The sequence below is a fragment of the Leucoraja erinacea genome, chromosome 21, assembly GCF_028641065.1.
Source record: "Leucoraja erinacea ecotype New England chromosome 21, Leri_hhj_1, whole genome shotgun sequence".
Lineage (NCBI taxonomy): Eukaryota > Metazoa > Chordata > Chondrichthyes > Rajiformes > Rajidae > Leucoraja > Leucoraja erinaceus.
In genome coordinates, this window is record NC_073397.1 from 36,597,136 (window position 1) to 36,616,436 (window position 19,301).

Here is a 19,301-nt window from a genome sequence, read left to right on the forward strand (position 1 = left end):
AATGCTTATAACTAGTAATTTGAAATTGAAGATAGGCTGTATTGGGAAAATATGCTTAGGAATGGTTTATTTACACTAGATAGATTGCTCTTTTTGGACTATGTTCATTCTAGTTTTCTGATTCATTATGTTGCTGTTACAACAAGGATGTGTCCACTTTTCTCAGACTACACAATAAAGTTGGGATTAAATGAAGGAAAGAATTGAAACTGATAACTTCCAGTCTGAAAAAGGACACTGAATTTTCTTGAGGCATGTCAATAGGTTCTTGCACATTGCATAATGTTATTAAGCCTTGCAGTCTTAGTTAAGGAAATGTTTGCACATTTTAGGACTTTTGTTTGGGAAGATGCATTTTAATATCAATGGGTCAACATTAATGTAGTCTAATGTTTGTCTATTGCAGTGAGGCAGCAGCTCTATTATCCGTGCCATTGTTGTGATGTATTGCCAATGTCTGGTGATATTGTCTGATTTCCCCATATGATTTTAAACACAAAAAATAACACAATCAGAAGTTGTGAAGTGTATGAGCTGTATTTTGCGTTAACTTGCAGCTGAGAGAGATGATGACGGCCTGGCTTTAAGCACGGAATCTGGAACTAAGTGTAGGTAGACACAAAATGCTGGAGTAATTCAAGCAGGACAGGCAGCATCTCTGGAGAGAAGGAATGGGTAGAGACTCTTCTTCAGACCTGGAACTAAAGGGCCTGTCCCACTTGGAGATTTTTTCAGCGATGGCCGGCATCATTGACTGACGTAACAGCTCACCGAAAAATGTGCGGCATGATGACGTATTAACGCGCGCTGTTTTTTCCCGTGTCGCGACATTTTTTTTGTCGCCGCTGGATTTTGAAATGTGCAAAATCTTTTGGCGACACTGATATGACGCCGGCAGTCGCCGAAAAGATCGCCAAGTGGGACAGGCCCTTTCGTGTGGCGTTGATGTCTGTGTATCTTTACCTTGCCCATCGGATTATGTTGATCCAATCTTTCTAATCAACGTGATCAGCATGGAGTTGCAACAAACTGCAAGCTCCAAACTCAGTGTGGAAAGGAATGTCAAAAATGCCATTTGGTGGAGTTTGGAAGATGGAATACAATGGAAGGAATGGACAAAGAGGAGCTCAGACTTGTCCCTGTGAATCCTCATAGAATGTGCTGCCTGTGCGTGCACCAGGGTGATTCTCTTCCCTGACTGATGGGAGGAAGGATCCTGTCATTGTGGCCGGTCATTGCTAGAGTTTCACCGGCAGGAGTGTTCACTCTTTGACATAAAGGATTTCATTCAAAAGAGAGAAGGTGAGTACAGCAACACATTCATTCAGATCCTAATGAATCTATTCCCTCACTCCACCCTCTCTAACACACCTCTCACAGTCATACCCACACCAATTTAACGTTGAGGTAAACCAGGTTTTCTCTTTTTATGTACTCACTCTATACTCATGACTGCGTAGCCGGACATAGTGCGAACTCCATCATCAAGTTCGCCGACGACATCACTGTTGTGGAACGTATCACTGATGGGGACGAGTCAGAGTATAGAAGTGAGATCGACCGATTGACCAAATGGTGCCAGCACAACAGCCTGGCTCTCAACACCAGCAAAACCAAGGAATTGATTGTGGACTTTGGAAGGGGTAGGATAGGGTCCCACAGTCCCGAGATGGTGGAGAGGGTCAAGAATTTCAAATTCTTGGGTGTCCATATTTCCAAAGATCTCTCCTGGTCCCAGAACACTGATGTAATCATAAAGAAAGCTCATCAGGCGCCTCTACTTCCTGAGAAGATTACGGAGAGTTGGTATGTCAAGGAGGACTCTCTCGAACCTCTACAGGTGCACAGTAGAGAGAATGCTGACCGGTTGCATCGTGGCTTGGTTCGGCAACTTGAACGCGCAGGAGCAGAAAAGGCTGCAAAAAGTCATAAACACTGCCCAGTCCATCATCGGCTCTGACCTCCCTACCATCGAGGGGATTTATCGCAGTCGCTGCCTCAAAAAGGCTGCCACCATCATCAAGGACCCACACCATCCTGGCCACACACTCATCTCTCCGCTGCCTCCAGGTAGAAGGTACAGGAGCCTGAAATCTGCAACATCCAGGTTCAGGAACAGCTACTTCCCCACAGCCATCAGGCTATTAAACGCAACTTCAAACAAACTATGAACTATAACAACCTATTGCACTTTATCTGTTTACTGATGTGTGTGTGTGTGTGTGTATGGTGTATTCTATGGTGCATGGTCACACTGATCTGTTCTGTATTTATGACTTCAATATTCTGTTGTGCTGCAGCAATGCAAGAATGTCATTGTCCTATCTGGGACACATGACAATAAACTCTCTTGACTTGACTTATGGAGACATGAGAAACTGCAACTGCTGGAATCCTGAGCAAAAAAACTAGGTGTGGGAGGAACTCAGCTGGTCTGGCAACATCTGTGGAGGGAATCGATAGATGACATTTTTGGTCTTTCTTTCGTTTCTAACTTGATCATTCTAACAAGTCAATAGGCCCGACTATGGGTGAACTGGGGTTGGGGACTGGACTTTGTGCCTTCCCTCATGGTGGGAGCCATTGTGGGGGGATGTTCTTTGTGTTTGAGACTCTCATTGGTGTTATGTCTGTATTCTTTTTTTGTGTGCTGCAAAATGGCAAAAAGCATTTCACTTCATTACACCTGGGTGTATGTGAATGTGACCAATAAAAATCTTTGAATACATTTGAATACCTGTCTTTAATCCCCCAAAGGACTTGCATTTGGTAACGATACGATAGAAATATATTTATCCCAGGAGGAAATTGATCTGCCAACAGTCATAAAAACACTACATACATGAAACGTGAAAGTAAAGTGACGAGTGGAAAGGATTGGGGGTGGAGGGGGGGGGGGGGGGGGGGTGGTTGGAGCGGAGTCAGTCTCGGTCTACCCCCCACATTAGAAGGGGGAGGAGTTGTAGAGTTTGATGGCCACAGGGAAGAAGGATCTCCTGTGGCGTTCCGTGTTACACCTTGATGGAACCAGTCTGTTGCTGAATGTGCTCCTCAGGTTGGCCAGTGGGCCATGGAGGGGGTGAGCTGTATTGGCCAGGATGCCCCACAGTTTGAGGAGCACCCTCCCCTCCAAGACCAACCTCCAGTGAATCCAACAGAGCCGGCCTTCCTGATGAGTGTTGAACCTATTGTTGTCCGCAGCCTTCACCCTGCTGCCCCAGCTGACAGGCCCGGAGCTTCAAGCTGGGGCCGCGGCGCGGACTTACCATCGCAGAGCCTGGGATCTTTTGCCGAGGATCGCCAGTGTTGGAGCTCCGATCGCGGGGCCTGTGGACTTTATCACCGTGAAGCCGCACGGTCTCCGCTAAGAAGCGGCTGGCTCAGGAGCTCCATGGAGCTGGAGTTTTGATCTGTCCCGATGCTGGAGTGTCGATCATCCCGACGAGAAGGCTTGAACAGCGGACCGTCGGTAATGGCCCCGACCATGAGTGAACAAAGGAGGAAGATAACTGAACTTTATCGCCTTCCATCACAGTGAGGAATGGGGATTCCACTGTGGTGGATGTTTATGTTAAATTTTATTTTGTGTGCTGTGTGTATTTTTGCTTTTTACTTAGTATGGCTGTATGGGAACTCAAACTACACTGTTAATTGGTGCATGTGACAATTAAATTGAATCTTGAATCTTCTCCAAAAGTACAGCCAGCTCTGTCCCTTCTTGTACAGCCTCAGCGTTCCTGGACCAGTCCAGTTTACTGTCCACGTACACTCCAAGGTATTTGTACTCACTGGTAAACTGCACATCCACACCACTGATGGAGACGGGACAGGGGTGTTCCTCTCCTCCTGAAGTCCATAGTCTTGTCATTGTTGAGCTGCAGGTGATTCAGCCCACACCACTCAACAAAGCCGTTGACTACACACACCTCTGTATTCAGCTCCATTCAACTCGTCCTCACAAGTGGAAAGGGGCAGATGGATGGTGGAAACTGGGAGAGCGGTGGAAAGATTTTGTTGGATGTTCTGTTTAAGAAAGAACTGCAGATGTTGGAAGGTAGACAAAAATGCTGGAGAAACTCGCCGGGAGAGGCAGCATCTATTGGAGCGAATGGAGGTGTAGTTTCGGGCCGAGACCCTTTTTCAGACCCGAAACGTCACTTATTCCATCGCTCCATAGATTCTGCCTCACCCGCTGAGCTTCGCCAGCATTTTTGTCTACCTTCGATTATTCCAGCATCTGCAGTTCCTTCTTAAACATCTACTCAGGGTGATGCAGGTTCTATAGCGGTGGGGTTGTTGACATGCAGATGCTACATGACCTGCAGTAAAGAACGAATGATGGACAAGTAGTGGGGTGAATGCTGACAAAGAGTTTGCAGATGTTGGTCCCAAGCATGAGAACATGATCTCATTCCAAGAGTGGCCACAGGTGTACCACATCATTGCCTTCACCTGTGCTCTGTACATTACAAATGCCCCTTTTAATAAAAGAAGGGCTGAGTCTTGCATGTTCATCGCTCCATTAATCGGCAACAGAACAGTGGAACATGGGAATTATGGTATTAATACACACTCACTCCGCTTACTCCAAATGCGGGCTGTTAACGCTCAACACGGGATCCACACAAACATCACTAAATTGTTGGAATTTTTGCCCCTAAGATATCATTTGACCGTTTCGCTTTCACTTTGGTGCCATAAAACATGATTTGCACAATTCCCAATGGGTTGCTTCCTGCAGCCATCAATGCCGTGCTGTCATTGCTGCCGAGGGGAATCATGCCAGTGCTTTGATGCCCACCATCCATGGACAATAGGTGCTGGAGTAGGCCATTCGGCCCTCCGAGCCAGCACCGCCATTCAATGTGATCATGGCTGATCATCCCCAATCAATACCCCGTTCCTGCCTTCTCCCCATATCTCCTGACTCTGCTATCTTTAAGAGCCCTATATAAAAAGACACAAAGTGCTGGAGTACCTCGCCGGTTCTGGAGAATGTGGATTGGTGACGTTTCAGATCAGGATCTTTCTTAGAGTCATGGAGTGATGCAGTGTTTCAAAAGAGGCCCTTCGGCCTTCTGAACCAGTGTACAACCCAGTATCCCAGCTGCACAGTCCCCACCTGCCTGCAATTTGTCCATATCCCTCAATAGCAACCAATGTAATCCTCAACTGTTAAAAAAACCTGTCCAAAATTGTTTCTTACAATCGTTCCTTGTGATAGTCCCAATTGGATGGGCATTTTGCCACACTTTGGGGAGGGCTGCTGTCTTCAGGCCGGCAATGTCTGGGAGCTCATCTGGTAGAGCTTGGCTGTGGGCTGTTGTGGCTCTCATATACCCTTTGGGCCATGGGTAAAAGGCCACCCTCAGATTCACAATTAAAGAGATCCATTTTGGATCCCTCACCTTAAACCTCTGTCCACAACCTGGTGATTTAATGGAGCGGTTCTGTCCGTTATAACCCGGTACATTCGACCCAAAGAGGCGACCATTTTCGAGAGCTTGTGATTTAAGACTTTGAGACTTTCCTTGTGCCCAGAGTAACGTTGACTCTACACACACTAGGCCAGCAGCATTCAACTGTAGAACATACTGTTCTTTCAATGTTCACCAACAGCTGATTATAAGTGAGTTATTGTGTAAATTTGTGCATCGGAATCTTCTACATTCAAAGGCACCAAAATTCACCGTTATTTATCTCCACGACAATCTGACAGGATAATTTCTTGAAGGTAAGGGAAGTCTTCTGTGACCAGGAAAATAACACACTCATCTCTCTGTTGTCATCGGGTAGAAGGTACAGGAGCTTGAAATTTGGATCATCTAGGTTCAGGAATAGCTTCTTCTCCACAGCCATCAGGCTATTAAACATGACATCAAACAAACTCTAAACTATAACAACCTATGATTACTATTGCATTTTATCTGTTTATTTATTGTGTATATATGGTACATAGGCACACTGAACTTTTATCTCCTGTTCTGTATTATGTTTACATATTCTGTTGTGCAGCAGCAAGCAAGAATTTCATTGTCCTATCTGGGACACATGACAATAAAACTCTCTTGACTCTTGATGTCTCATCACCTTCAGAATGTACATGCTGGTCAAGACTACAATCAGAATCTTAATGAACCAATCAATTGGTAAACTCAAGCAGAGTTCTAACCATCTGATTCAATCAGGAGCCCCGTTAACACATGTTGCAGCTCGGAATCATCAGCATTAAGTGAAGCAGTTCTCCAGTGACATCTGTTTAAGAAGGAACTGCAGATGCTGGAAAAATCGAAGGTAGACAAAAAGTGCAGGAGAAACTCAGCTGGTGAGGCAGCATCTATGGAGCAAAGGAAAAGGTGATGTTTTTCGGGTCGAGACTCTTCTTCAGACTGATGTGGAGGTGGGGGGGGGGGGGGGGGGAAGAAGAAAGGAGGGGGGGGGGACGGGGGGAGAGCTGGGAGGGGGAGGGGAAGGAGGGAGAAAGCAAGGACTACCTGAAATTGGAGAAGTCAATGTTCATACCGCTGGGGGTGTAAACTACCCAAGTGAAATATGAGGTGCTGCTCCTCCAATTTGCGGTGGGACTCACTCTGGCCATGGAGGAGGCCCAGGACAGAAAGGTCGGATTGGGAATGGGAGGGGGAGTTGATGTGCTGGGCCACCGGGAGATCAGGTTGGTTATTGCGAACTGAGCAGCGGACTCCAGTGACATCAGTCGTCATCCACAAGGATATACTGGAGGAAGGTGAGGAGAGAGAGTCACATCTGCATCACGTGAGCCTAGTGTCAGATACAGAAATTATTATAAATAACTCGAATATTATTAATTTAGTTTAATGATAACAGCATGGAACCAGGGCCTGTGGCCCACCGAGCCCACACCGGACATCGATCACCCGTTCACACTAGTTCTATGTTATTCCACTTTCTCATCCACACCCTACACACACTAGGGGGCAATTTACAGCAGCCAATTAACAAACAAACCTGCACGTCTTTGGGATGTGGGAGAAAACGGGAGCACCCGGAAGAAACCCACATGGCCACGGGGAGAACGTGCAAACTCCACACAGACAGCATCCGAGGTCAGGATCGAACCTGGGTCTCTGGCGCTGAATAAGGCAGCTGACTCTTGAGGTTAAATGTGCCTATCAAACTGCCTGAGGGAAAAGACTAGCTTCTAGACGACAAACTTAGATTTATACAGGAAAATAAATTCCTGTGAGGCAGCAGCTCTACTATCTTCAATGCAGGACAAACAGAATCTCCCCCCTCCCCCCCCCAGCCATGTCTTAATAACTTAGATGAAACCTCCTCTGTATAACAATCCTTCTACATTCTGTTCATGGACTTTATTTTTCAATCAAGAACATTAATACTTTTTGGAGAACCTCTTCTTTCATGTCCATCTTCCACGTTTCAAATGTTGACATCGCTGTCATCGTCCGTCCTGAAAAGGACGAGAGCTCCCGGCGGCAATCAGTGGAAGCCATCACTTGTCGCAACAGATGATGGCAACTCATCGATATTCCCCCATTCAGAAGGTGCTGTGTAGACCAAAGAGAAACATGTAATTAATTATGAAACTAAAAATGATAACATACCTTCTGTTTCTCTTAAGTTCTCAACCTACACTGGTCCGCTTTAAAGAAGACTTTATAATTTAACTAAATATTGCTGTTATTTCCGTGAGATGCTGCTGAACTAACTGCTGGCAGGCCTGTTGTCCCATCAGTATGGGGACATTCAGCCACTTGTACCCAGTAATATCTGGATGTTTAAGGAGGAACTGCAAATGCTGGAAAGATCGAAGGTAGATAAAAATTGTGGAGAAACTCAGCGGGTGAGGCAGCATCTATGGAGCGAAGGAATAGGTGATGTTCTTCAGACTGGATGTTTATCGAGCAGAGCTCAGCTGTGGGCTGTTGTGACTCAGTTTCATTTCTCTGGGCCACAGGTATTGCTGGCCACCCAACAATCATGAAGACATAAGCATTTCCAAATGGCCACTCACATCCAAGCGTGAGAATTAATTTGCAATTCCCTCAGTTGGAAGTTCATTCATTGGAGCTCATTCACGGAATTTTTCTCTGCGCTGAAGTACGGGCGACAGCCTTTACTCAACATCAGCGGTGGGAGAGCTGTTCCTACTGAATGGAGGAAGAGGAGTCGCTGGAACCGTAGTGGGTCAAGCGACCTCCAGGTGTTGCCTTGAAGAGATTGCTTCCTGCCGTTCCTATCTTGACCAGGACATCTATACATCCAGTCAATCATACCCAGTGTCTTGAGGAGCAGGTATCAAAATGTTGTGTTTCTTCAGTCCAAGTTCTGCTCGGCTCTTACAAAGAAAAGCCTGCTGCCCCCACATTATCATCGGCCTTGGGTTCCTTCCAGGTACCAATGGTCAGCTTACATCCCATAAACAAGCAATGCAAGTCACCAGTCCACTCTTCAGCAGGGCCACTATTTGGTTACATTTTCCCTGGACATTACCATTCAGCAGCATAGGGTGAAAGGCTTCTCTGCTGCCAGCATGTGTCTGAACTTTATAGATGTCACATGACGACAGAGGACAGAGGAGAGTGAAGTTGGGGAGTTCGAGGAGATTAGGAAAGAGGTCATGAAGAATTTGAACAGCAGGAACAGAATTTTAAATTTGATGTGTTAGCAGACTGAAGGGCCTGTCCCACTTACGCGATTTTTTTCGGTGACTTGCTGGCACCCGTCACATTCGCAGCAGGTCGCCGAAAATTTTCAACAGGTTGAAAATCCAGCGGCGACCAGAAAAAGAGACGACTCTTTGGGCGACTACCCACGGCCATACAGGCGCCACCCCGCGCGCTATGTTAAATGGTGTAGAATAGATGAGCATTTGATGAGGAGAGTCTGAGGACAAAGGTACAAATGAGAGTTTAGACGACATTTGATACAGGACATGATCGGAAATGGGTCGTGAAAGTAGGAGGTCTTTATTACAGAGATGTATTATATATAAAAGACCCTTATATTGAGTAAATAGATATTTAGTGAATAGTGCAAATATTTTTTTCAGATGCCTAATGTTATCTCAAGGCATAACATTGTATTCGAATAAATACTGGTTTTGATAAAATACTGCTTTAATGACTATTATAGCAAACACACTAATACTTTGTAGATTTGACCAAGTTACTGCCTCTCGCTGTTGATTGGTTCATTCTCGTTCTTCCTGGCCCTGGCCATCTTTGTCCTTACTATCCCCTTTGACCTCGTAACCTTTTCGTTGCTACAATTCTTCATCAGAAACTTGGTTTCCTTTCAACCCATAAAAAACTCTCCTCTCAATCTTTCTATCTCGCACGCACAAGTCCATTCAGGAAATGAAGAGTTCTCTCAAAATATCAGAGACATTTTACACATGCTTGATGTGGATGTTTGATAAGTGACCTTTCTTTCAACTCGGTCGGGTCTGCTACTGACTGCAAAATCTCTTGCCTTTACTTTCTTAGAAACAATGAAAATAGGTGCAGGAGTAGGCCATTCGGCCCTTCGAGCCTGCACCGCCATTCAATATGATCATGGCTGATCATCCAAAACCAATTCCTGCTTTCTCCCCATATCGCTTCATTCCGCCAGCCCGAAGAGCCACATCTAACTCTCTCTTGAATGCATTCAGTGAATTGGCCTCCACTGCCGTCTGTGGCAGAGAATTATTGATATCCCCCAGCTATTGGTTTCTTGAAGATAGACACAAAATGCTGAAGTAACTCAGCGGGACTCAGCGGGACAGGCAGTATCTCTGGAGAGAAGGAATGGGTGACATTTCGGGTCGAGACCCTTCGTCAGACTGATGTCGGGGGAGTGGGCGGGACCGAGATAGAATGTAATCGGAGACAGTAAGACTGGTGGGAGAACTGGGAAGGGGGAGGGGATGGAGAGAGAGGGAAAGCAAGGGCTATTTGATGTTAGAGAAGCCAATGTTCATATAAACTACCCAAGCGAAATATGAGGTGCTGTTCCTCCAATTTGAGCTGGGCCTCACTCTGACAATGGAGGAGGCCCAGGACAGAAAGGTCAGATTGGGAATGGGAGGGGGAGATCAGGTAGGTTAAGGCGGACTGAGCGGAGGTGTTCAATGAAACGATCGCCGAGCCTGCTCTTGTTCTTGCCAATGTACAGGATTGACACGTGGGAACAGCGGATACAGTAGATGAGGTTGGAGGAGGTGCAAGTGAGCCTCTGCCTCACGTGGAAAGACTGTTGAGGTCCTTGGATGGAGCTGAGGGGGGAGGTAAAGGGACAGGTGTTGCATCTCCTGCGGTTGCAGGGGAAAGTACCTGGGGAGGGAGTGGTTTGGATGGGAAGGGACGAGTTGACCAGGGAGTTACGGAGGGAACGATCTCTGCGGAAAGCAGAAAGCGGTGGAGATGGGAAGATGTGGCCAGTAGTGAGATCCCGTTGAAGGTGGCGAAAATGCTATGCTATATGCGACGGCTGATGGGGTGGAAGGTGAGGACAAGGGGGACTCTGTCCTTGTTACAAATGGGGGATCTTGAGCGGAGCTGCAGAATCCCCATTTCCTAAAGAATGAGGACATCTCTGATGACCTGGTACTTTTACTCCAGCATTTTGTGTTTGCCTTCGATTTAGTTCTTTCCTACACACTGGTCTCCTGAATTTCCTTCTCTTCAACAAAAAAGTGCCAACTTACAAATCTGTCTTATTTCCTTCACCTTTCTAAGTGAAATCATGACTCATTTGGGAATTCCAGGATCTCTATCCTTTGGATCTTGTTTCTTTCTTGGGTCATCTCTTCTTTCTGCAATTTTAAGCTATTGAAGCAAAAGTCATTGGCTTCAGTTTGCTCTTCAAGCTTCTCTGATGAACCTCAGTGATTTGCTGCCACGTGATGGGAGCACCTCGGCTCTGCATCGTGGTCATCATTAAACATGAACATCTATTCGATTCCCGCCGTTGTGTCATTTGTTTGTGTTTGCCGCTTGGAGCTCTGAAGTACATGGTTTCCTTGTGTAGCACATAGCAAAAAAAACAAGCCAGAGGTCAACATGAAATCTGTTTTAATAGTTGTGTGTTGCCCTTAGGCAAAGCGGCGAGGAGTATCAGGTTGGGAGAGCAGTCTCAGACAAAGGCCAGCACCACGTATAATTTTCCAGGCAGGAATTTCCTTTCGCCACAAAAAAAAGAAAGAAGATAATAATATGAAACTCAAAAAGGACATGAACAATTCATTGGTATGTACATAGTAAACTGTATGGAAGGTATGTTCCTTTAAACAATACGATGTCGTTATTATCATGTTTCCATTATTAGTTACAACAGTAGACTTTCATGTCCTTAAAATAGAAGCTATACTCATGAACAGTTTAAGTGAGGCAATTATCATTAGGTACTTCTCTGGAGTAGAAAATCTGTTGCTCAACGAGGAGCTAACTCTTCTTCTTGCATATGGCGTGCACAGCTTAAAGTTGTACGACAACTTGTTCCATTTGATCTTATTTGATTGTGCACACCGGGTTGATTGCATTCGTTGAAGGTTGCAATCTCCCACCCCTAGAGGAGCTACGAAGACTGATCTTGTTCGTATCTGGATCAGGTTTTGTAGGATGTAGCATTTCACAAATGGCTAGGGTTTCCACAAAGAACAATGAGACCAATGAGCAGATAACCTAATGAGGCTTGTGATCAGATAGGGACCTAATCACTGCAAGCAGAGGCATCCCCTCTTTAGTAAAAAAAAACTGCAGTAACTCTGCGGGACAGGCAGCATTTCTGGAACAAAGGTTTGGGTGACGTCACCCATTCCTTCTCTCCAGAGACGCTTCCTGTCCCGCTGAGTTACTCCAGTTTTTTGAGTCCATCTTTGGTTTAAACCAGCATCTGCAGTTCTTTCCTACACAGTATCCCCTCTTTCCTGCTCAACTATTCGGTGACATCATGCAGTGTTTCTGCGCTGAATCCACTTCTCTCCATTCTTGAATATCTATTCCTGGAAAATCTACAGAAATCTACTGATCTCCGTCTTGTATATACTCAGTAACCGAGCTGTGGGTGTAGTATTACAAAGATCCCCTATTGGGAATTCTATCTCAATCTTCACCAGGATAGTTAACCTGTGGATCTCATTTCAAGGAGAAGAAATGTATTCAGTCCATTCCCTCCACAGATGCTGCCTGACCTGCTCATAGAGTTAGATACAGCTCTTGGGGTTAATGGAATCAAGGGATATGGGGAGAAAACAGTAACGGGGTACTGATTTTGGATGATCAGCCATGATCTTATTGAATGGCGGTGCTGGCTTGAAGGGACGAATGACCTCCTCCTGCCCCTATTTTCTATGTTTTGATGTTCCTCCAGCACTAGATCATTTGCTAAAGATTCCAGAGTCTGCAGTCTTGTGTGTTTCCATGGTCCTTCTCATCTCAGTTCTGAATGAGTCGCCTCCTATTATGAGACTTCAATCTTTGGACAGTATTCTCATTCCTGAACCTTGTGCATGGTTTCACGAGACCACCTCTCGATCCTCTCCACACTCAAGATCGTGCTGGCCCAGCCTGTCCAATTCTTTCCTTGCAACCCACCCGCCATTCCTGACACCGACCTGGTGGAAAAACACAAAGTACCGGAGTAACTCAGCGGGCCAGGCAGCATCCCGTGAGAACATGGATAGGTGACGTTTCGGGTCAAGACTGACGAAGGGTCCGAAGACGTGTCTCGACCCGAAATGTCACCTATTCATGTTCTCCAGAGATGATGCCTGTGCATCAATCTACGATGCACTTTGTGTTTGGTTGCACAAATTACTTCACTTTTGCACTATTATGATCTGATTATCTAGGATTACTGATTATTAATTTATTTTCTATTTATTATTGTATATTTATTTCTTGTGCTTTTGTGACAATGGGCCCTGTAGCGCTTCACCAAGTAACAATGACCCATCTTCAGTACATGCGACAATTAAACGCTCTTGACTCTTGAGTTCACCCCAGTGCTTATTGTGGTTTGGATGTTTTGGAAAGAGAGACGTGTACTTTAGTGATGGTGTTCTGGGCATTGAGCTTGCAAATGGTGTCAAAGAAAGTAAGGTAGACAAAATGTTTAAGAAGGAACTGCAGATGCTGGAAAAATCAAAGGTAGAGGCAGCGGGTGAGGCAGCATCTATGGAGCAAAGGAAATAGGTAACATTTCGGGTCGAGACCCTTCTTCAGACTGATGTGGGGGTGGGGAAGAAGAAAGGAAGAGGCGGAGACAGTGGGCTGTGGGAGAGCTGGGAAGGGGAGGGGAAAGAGGGAGAAAGCAGGGATTACCTGAAATTGGAGAAGTCAATGTTCATACTACTGGGGTGTAAACTACCCAAGCGAAATATGAAGTACTTCTCCTCCAATTTACGGTGGTCCTTACTCTGGCCATGGAGGAGGCTCAGGACAGAAAGGTCGGTTTCGGAATGGGAGGGGGAGTTGAAGTGCTGAGCCACCGGGAGATCAGGTTGGTTATTGCGAACCGAGCGGAGGTGTTAGGCGAAGCGATCGCCAAGCCTACGCGTGGTCTCAACGATGTAGAGCAGCTGACATCTAGAGCAGCGGATGCAATAGATGAGGTTGGAGGATGTGCAAGTGAACCTCTGCCACACCTGGAAAAAAAAGTAAGATGTTGAGCATTCGTTTCTGATGAGAATTTCGACCACGTTGATCTGAATCCCAGGAAGTTCTGGAAACGAGTAGGTCAAATGTGTGGGGAGCGAATATTTCAAGTCCAGGGACAAGGACCGTTGTTGAATGTTAGCGGGGAAAGAAAAACCACCAAGGGGAAACCAAGGCAGAAGGCACAGGTATAAACGCTGCTGGAAAGCTGAGAACCTCTTGCTTGGATACCACTGGAAGACAAGTGGCAATGAGTTCAACACTGAATGAAAATTAACAAAACTGGATGCTAGAAATCTGAACCTAAGATAGAAAATCAGCAGGTCAGGCAGCATCTGTGGAGGGAGACTGAATTAATCCTCAACTGGCTGTCCCACTTGGGCGACCTAATTAGCGAGTATAGAAGAGTTTTAAAAAATAACATGTCAAAGACCTCCTTCGAATATGTAGAAGACCTCCTTCAACTATGTAGAAGACTAGCTTCGACCTCTTTCAACTATGTAGAAGACTAGCTTCGACTAGCTACGACTAACTTCGGGAAAATTGGACACCGAATAGTGGAGAGTGAAGACGACCTCCTTCGATCTCCCTTCGACTATGATGAAGACTATCTACGACTACCTTCAACTACCCTCGATTACCTACCACCAACATGCCGACCTACTACGACTAAACCTACGAGTAAAAAATATATAGATTTTTTCCATGGCGACCATTTTATACTCTCGGGCATTTTTTAACATATTGAAAAAAATGGCACGACCTAGCTGAGGCCTCGAGTATGTGGAGACCACCCTCGAGCATGTAGGAGAGTTACGAAGTCCTCCTACGACCTCGTGTCGACCATGCTGCGAGTATGAGTCGAGGGTAAACTCGCTAGAACTTGCGGATTAGGCTGCCCAAGTGGGACAGGCTCTTAACACCTTTTTGACTCCTTTTTATCTCTAGCCATTGTCCAAGCATCAACCTCAGCCCCTCACGTGTATCCACCTATCATTTGTACTGTCTCCACTTCTCTACAGCTTTCTCCCCGATCTACAATATCTGTAAAAGTGTTGCAACCCAAAACGTCATCTGTCTCTTCCCTCCACGGAAGCTGTCTGACTTACTGAGCTCCTCTAGCACTTTGTATTTCTTTCTCCACAAAACAAACAGGGCAGATGTGGGAAACTTTCAATTTTTGATAGAAACCAACTCTGGCGACCACAGTTCGAAGGATCTTTTGGTCACATTTTGTGGCTCCTGAACCTGCAGATGTTTATAGAATGCACTTTTACCCTCACTGTAACCACACTACCAGCTTCTGGTCGTCACTAATTTTGCCCAAGTTACCTCAGATAACCTTGTATTAGGTAACCTAAGGCTTCCTAGGATTATAGATATGAATTTATTGTTTTTTGGATTATAATATATAATATCTGTCCGTTATTGTGTTAATGGACGTGCTAAGCTGCAGCAAGTAAGAATGTCAGTGTTCCGTTGCAGGTACATAGCTCAATCAAACACCCACGACTTAACTTCAAGTGCAGTTTTGTGACAAGTTTTGTAAAGTTCTTTTAGAGTTCTTGAAACAATATCCAGGCAATGTTGCTTTAACCATGGAATATTGTTTTAACAACAGAAAATGCGGTGCAGCCTAATTCCTCTGCCACAACTTGACTGTTGACAGCACATTGTTTTACTCTCACTATGACACATTTCCTGCCCTGTGGTTTAGATTTTTCTGATTACCGAGATCCATTCTCACCAAAATGAGATTTCACTGCAGTGGGAGAGGTGATAGGTGAAAGATTTAATCATCTTTGTATACTTTCTTTTTTTAGCAATGCTGGTGTGTATGAAACGGCAACACTTACATTAAATATATCTATACTATACTGTTACTAAAACTCTCATCTTGACCACTTCCTGTCTGCGTTGTAATTACATTTGCGCAAAAACGATCCCCCATAGCGCTACGATTTTTCACCACCTTACTCGCCATTCTCGTCTGCTGCAAGTCAAATAGGTTTGGTTCCGATCGGAGAAATAGTACAAAAGTTATTAAGGTTTTGAAGGATCCCCCTCCGCCACAGCCCACCCCTCCCCCACACCCGCCCCCCCCACACCCAGCCCCCTCCCGCACACAGCCCCCCCCCCCTCACACACACACACCATCAACCCCACCCCACCCCCCCCCCCCCCCACCCCCCCCCCCCCCCCCCCCCCCCCCCCCCCCCCCCCCCCCCCCCCCCCCCCCCCACCCCCCTCCCCCCCCCTCCCATCCCCCCCCTCCCCCCCCCCCCCCCCCTCTCCCCCACCCCCTCCCCACACACAGCCCCCCCCCACACACAGCCCCCTCCCCACACGCACCCCCTCAACCCCCCCACCCCCTCCCCCACCATACCCCCCTCTCCCACACATCCCCACACACCCCCCTCCCCCACACACCCCCCCTCCCCCACACACACCCCCCCTCCCCCACACCCCCCCCCCACACCCCCTCCTCCTCCACCCCCCCCCCCCCCTCCCCCTCACACCCCTCCCCAGAGTGGTGGAATATTGCTTTGGGGGAACAGGTGAGTGGTGGAATATGGCATTGGGGAAGGGGTGGTGCCGGGGGGACCAGGCCTCTCGTGTGACTGATGATTATAATGATTTTGAAATCCTGCATTGTAAGCTGCATTTACTTATGGTGAGAGTCATGAGAATCAGAGATAGACAATAGACAATAGGTGCAGGAGTAGGCCATTCGGCCCTTTGAACCAGCACCGACCCCATTCAATGTGATCCCCAGTCAGTACCCCGTTCCCGCCTTCTCCCCATATCCCCTGACTCCGCTATCTTTAAGAGCCCTATCTAGCTCTCTCTTGAAAGCATCCAGAGAACCGACCTCCACCGCCCTCTGAGGCAGAGAATTCCACACTCACAACTCTCTGTGTGAAAAAGTGTTTCCTCGTCTCCGTTCGAAATGGCTTACTCCTTATTCTTAAACTGTGGCCCCTGGTTCTGGACTCCCCCAACATGGGGAACATGTTTCCTACCTCTACCATGTCCAAGCCCTTAATAATCTTATATGTTTCGATAAGATCCCCTCTCATCCTTCTAGCTTACAAACTAATAGTGTGAATATTGAATTCTCCAATTTTAGGTGACTAACCTACAATTTTAGGTAAGTGACCCTTTTTTAAATATTATTTTTTATCCCCCTCTCTTCCCTGCGTCCCCCCTTCCACTGTACGTCCCTTCCACTGGTTTTACATTCACACATCTTCTATCCTTATCTCACAGGGTTCATCTTTGAGCTTCGTCCAGCCATCTGCTAATCAAACCTCCCTCGTCCGACCAGACTTTTATCCGGCACCCACCTCTTTTCCAGCTTTCTCTGCCCCCCCCCCCCCCACACACAATCAGTCTGAAGAAGGATACCGACACGAAACGTCACCTATCCATGTTCTCCAGAGATGCTGCCTGACCTGCTGAGTTACTCCAGGACTTTGTAAATTAGCATCTGCTGTTCCTTGTATCTCCAACATTGTCAACTGGGACCCATCAAATATAGTTTGTGATAATGTGTGATCAACAATTAATTCCCGATCTGCATCGTTGGAGGTACAGTTAGTTGCCCATTGTCTAAAAATGGATTCATGGGCCTGTCCCACTTAGGTGACTTTTTAGGCGAGTGCAGGAGACTCTGCGTTCGCCACTTGGTTGCCACATGTTGGCTGGTTGTCTCTGGTGAGTCTCCTTCATGGTTGCGAGGAGTTCCCGCATTCTGGCGGCCTCAAGTATGGTCACCGCAAATTTTTCAACACGCTAAATGTCCGCTGAACTTCACAGCTGTGTATATCTGACTTATTAAAAGTTGTCTGGCTTCTTAAAAGTTGTCCCCACTCCTTCTCTCCCCCCCCCCCTTTTAAAGGACTTACCGTTCACTGCTAGCTGTCTTAATTACAGCGCCAACCTTCCTGTTCATCGCGGTGTGTGTCTGTACCACCTTGGCTTTCCACCGTGTGAATTTCAGACAGCGCTACCCCCGCTTGCCCTGGCCCCCGCCTTAGCGATGTGTTTGTGTGTGTGTGTTCCACTCTGACAGTTGCCGTTCCAGTTCCAGGTTTTTCAGGCGACTGCCGGCAGTCCGCTGAAAAATCACCTAAGTGGGACAGGCCCATTAGTCAAACATTTACACACCAGAGACACAAGAGACTGCCGATGCTGGAATGTGGTCCATAAAACAAACTGTTGGAGGACACGCTCAACTTGTTTCCGCAAGCCGTGCTAGATATAATCTAAATTAGCAGATAATATTGACATGAAATATAAATATGTGATGAATTGCCATAAGTTATAAAGATAAATGGTGCAGGGAATGGAGAGATACGCTTCACAGGCAGGATGAGCAGATTCCACAGGTGGTGAATCTGTGGAATTCATTGCCACAGGCAGCTGTGGAGGCCAAGTCTTTGGTTTACAAGAATGTTTCCACGAAATGTGTGGGTTTGCATACAGTACGATGAGCGTTTGACAGCACTGGGCCTGTACTCGCTGGTGTTTAGAAGGTTGAGGGGGGACCTCATTGAAACTTACAGAATAATGAAAGGCATAGATTAGGTATGTTGCAAAGCCTACCTGAAGCGTCGCTGAAAATCTGTCCCAGCCCTACGCGATTTTGGCGCCGTTTAAGAGGGGCTGAAAATCCCTGGCTAGAGCTGTTCAGGTAGTTAATTATTAACGAAAATCGCTGTAGGCTGCTTTATTTTTTAAAGGCTTTACATTAAAAAAAATTAACCCTCTTAAACCCCCGGGCAACCGGCCGGATCTCTTACAGATCCCTTTATACAAAGTTTAATGGGGCTTCTTAAGATCCGATACAAAGTTTAGCTCATTTTGGGCCCATTATACCCCGCAGTATTTTTCTGGGCATTTGGGGGCACAAATCTAGCGCAATGTGAACGTTCTAAACCAGCGCGTTCACAGGAACCCACTAGAAAGCTGATTTAAATTGACTTTAATTTACAGCAATTGAACACTAAATTTCTTGCATTTGGCCTATAAATTAATGTAAATGAGATTTAAAAATCATGTTTTATTGTGAATTATTTGTGAATATTATTTGGACACTTAGGCTATTTAAAAATGTTAATCATTTATTAAGAAATAGTAAGATGTTTAGATCTAGTAATTTGAAATTAGCTCCAATTGGGTAACTAACTAATTATATGCTTTAATTTCAGGTCATCCAAGTAAGATTGATTTATATTTGTTTTAGAATGCTTCAATCTATGATAACTGAAAATTTCATTCAGTTCTCTTAATTTTTAAGAAAGTTATGGGCTTTTGACTGTCCACGATCACAGCTTTTTTGTTATGTCCATAGAAAATCAATAGGGAACAAGATGCTAATTTCCGAGTATGAAAATGGCCATAACTTTTTAAATACTTGAGATATAAAAGTGAATTAGGTGTCAAATTAAGCTTTTTATGCTTTATCTGATGGGATAAATTGCAGACTTGATTTTTTAAATCTCAAAATTTTGTAACATTGCTGCATAGATAGAGTGGATGTGGAGAGGATGTTTCCACTGGTGGGAGAGTCTAGGATCAGAGGTCACAGCCTCAGAATTATATGGCGCTCTTTCAGAAAGGAGGTGAGGAGGAACTTCTTTCATCAGAAGGTGGTGA

General features: G+C 45.9%; 1 protein-coding gene across 4 annotated transcripts in view; it reads left to right on the forward strand.

Annotated features, from left to right (window-relative positions):
* The window catches only part of LOC129707543 (DNA (cytosine-5)-methyltransferase 3B-like), a 98,414-nt gene that overhangs the window by 32,982 nt on the left and 46,131 nt on the right, over window positions 1-19,301 (forward strand). For 3 of the 4 annotated variants that reach the window (XM_055652673.1, XM_055652676.1, XM_055652674.1), the window contains one exon: window positions 11,082-11,231. The exons of the other annotated variant lie outside the window; for it this stretch is intronic. In XM_055652673.1, coding sequence (XP_055508648.1) covers window positions 11,082-11,231 — 150 coding nt within the window. The remainder of the gene's footprint in view (window positions 1-11,081; window positions 11,232-19,301) is intronic. 4 annotated transcript variants of the gene reach the window in all.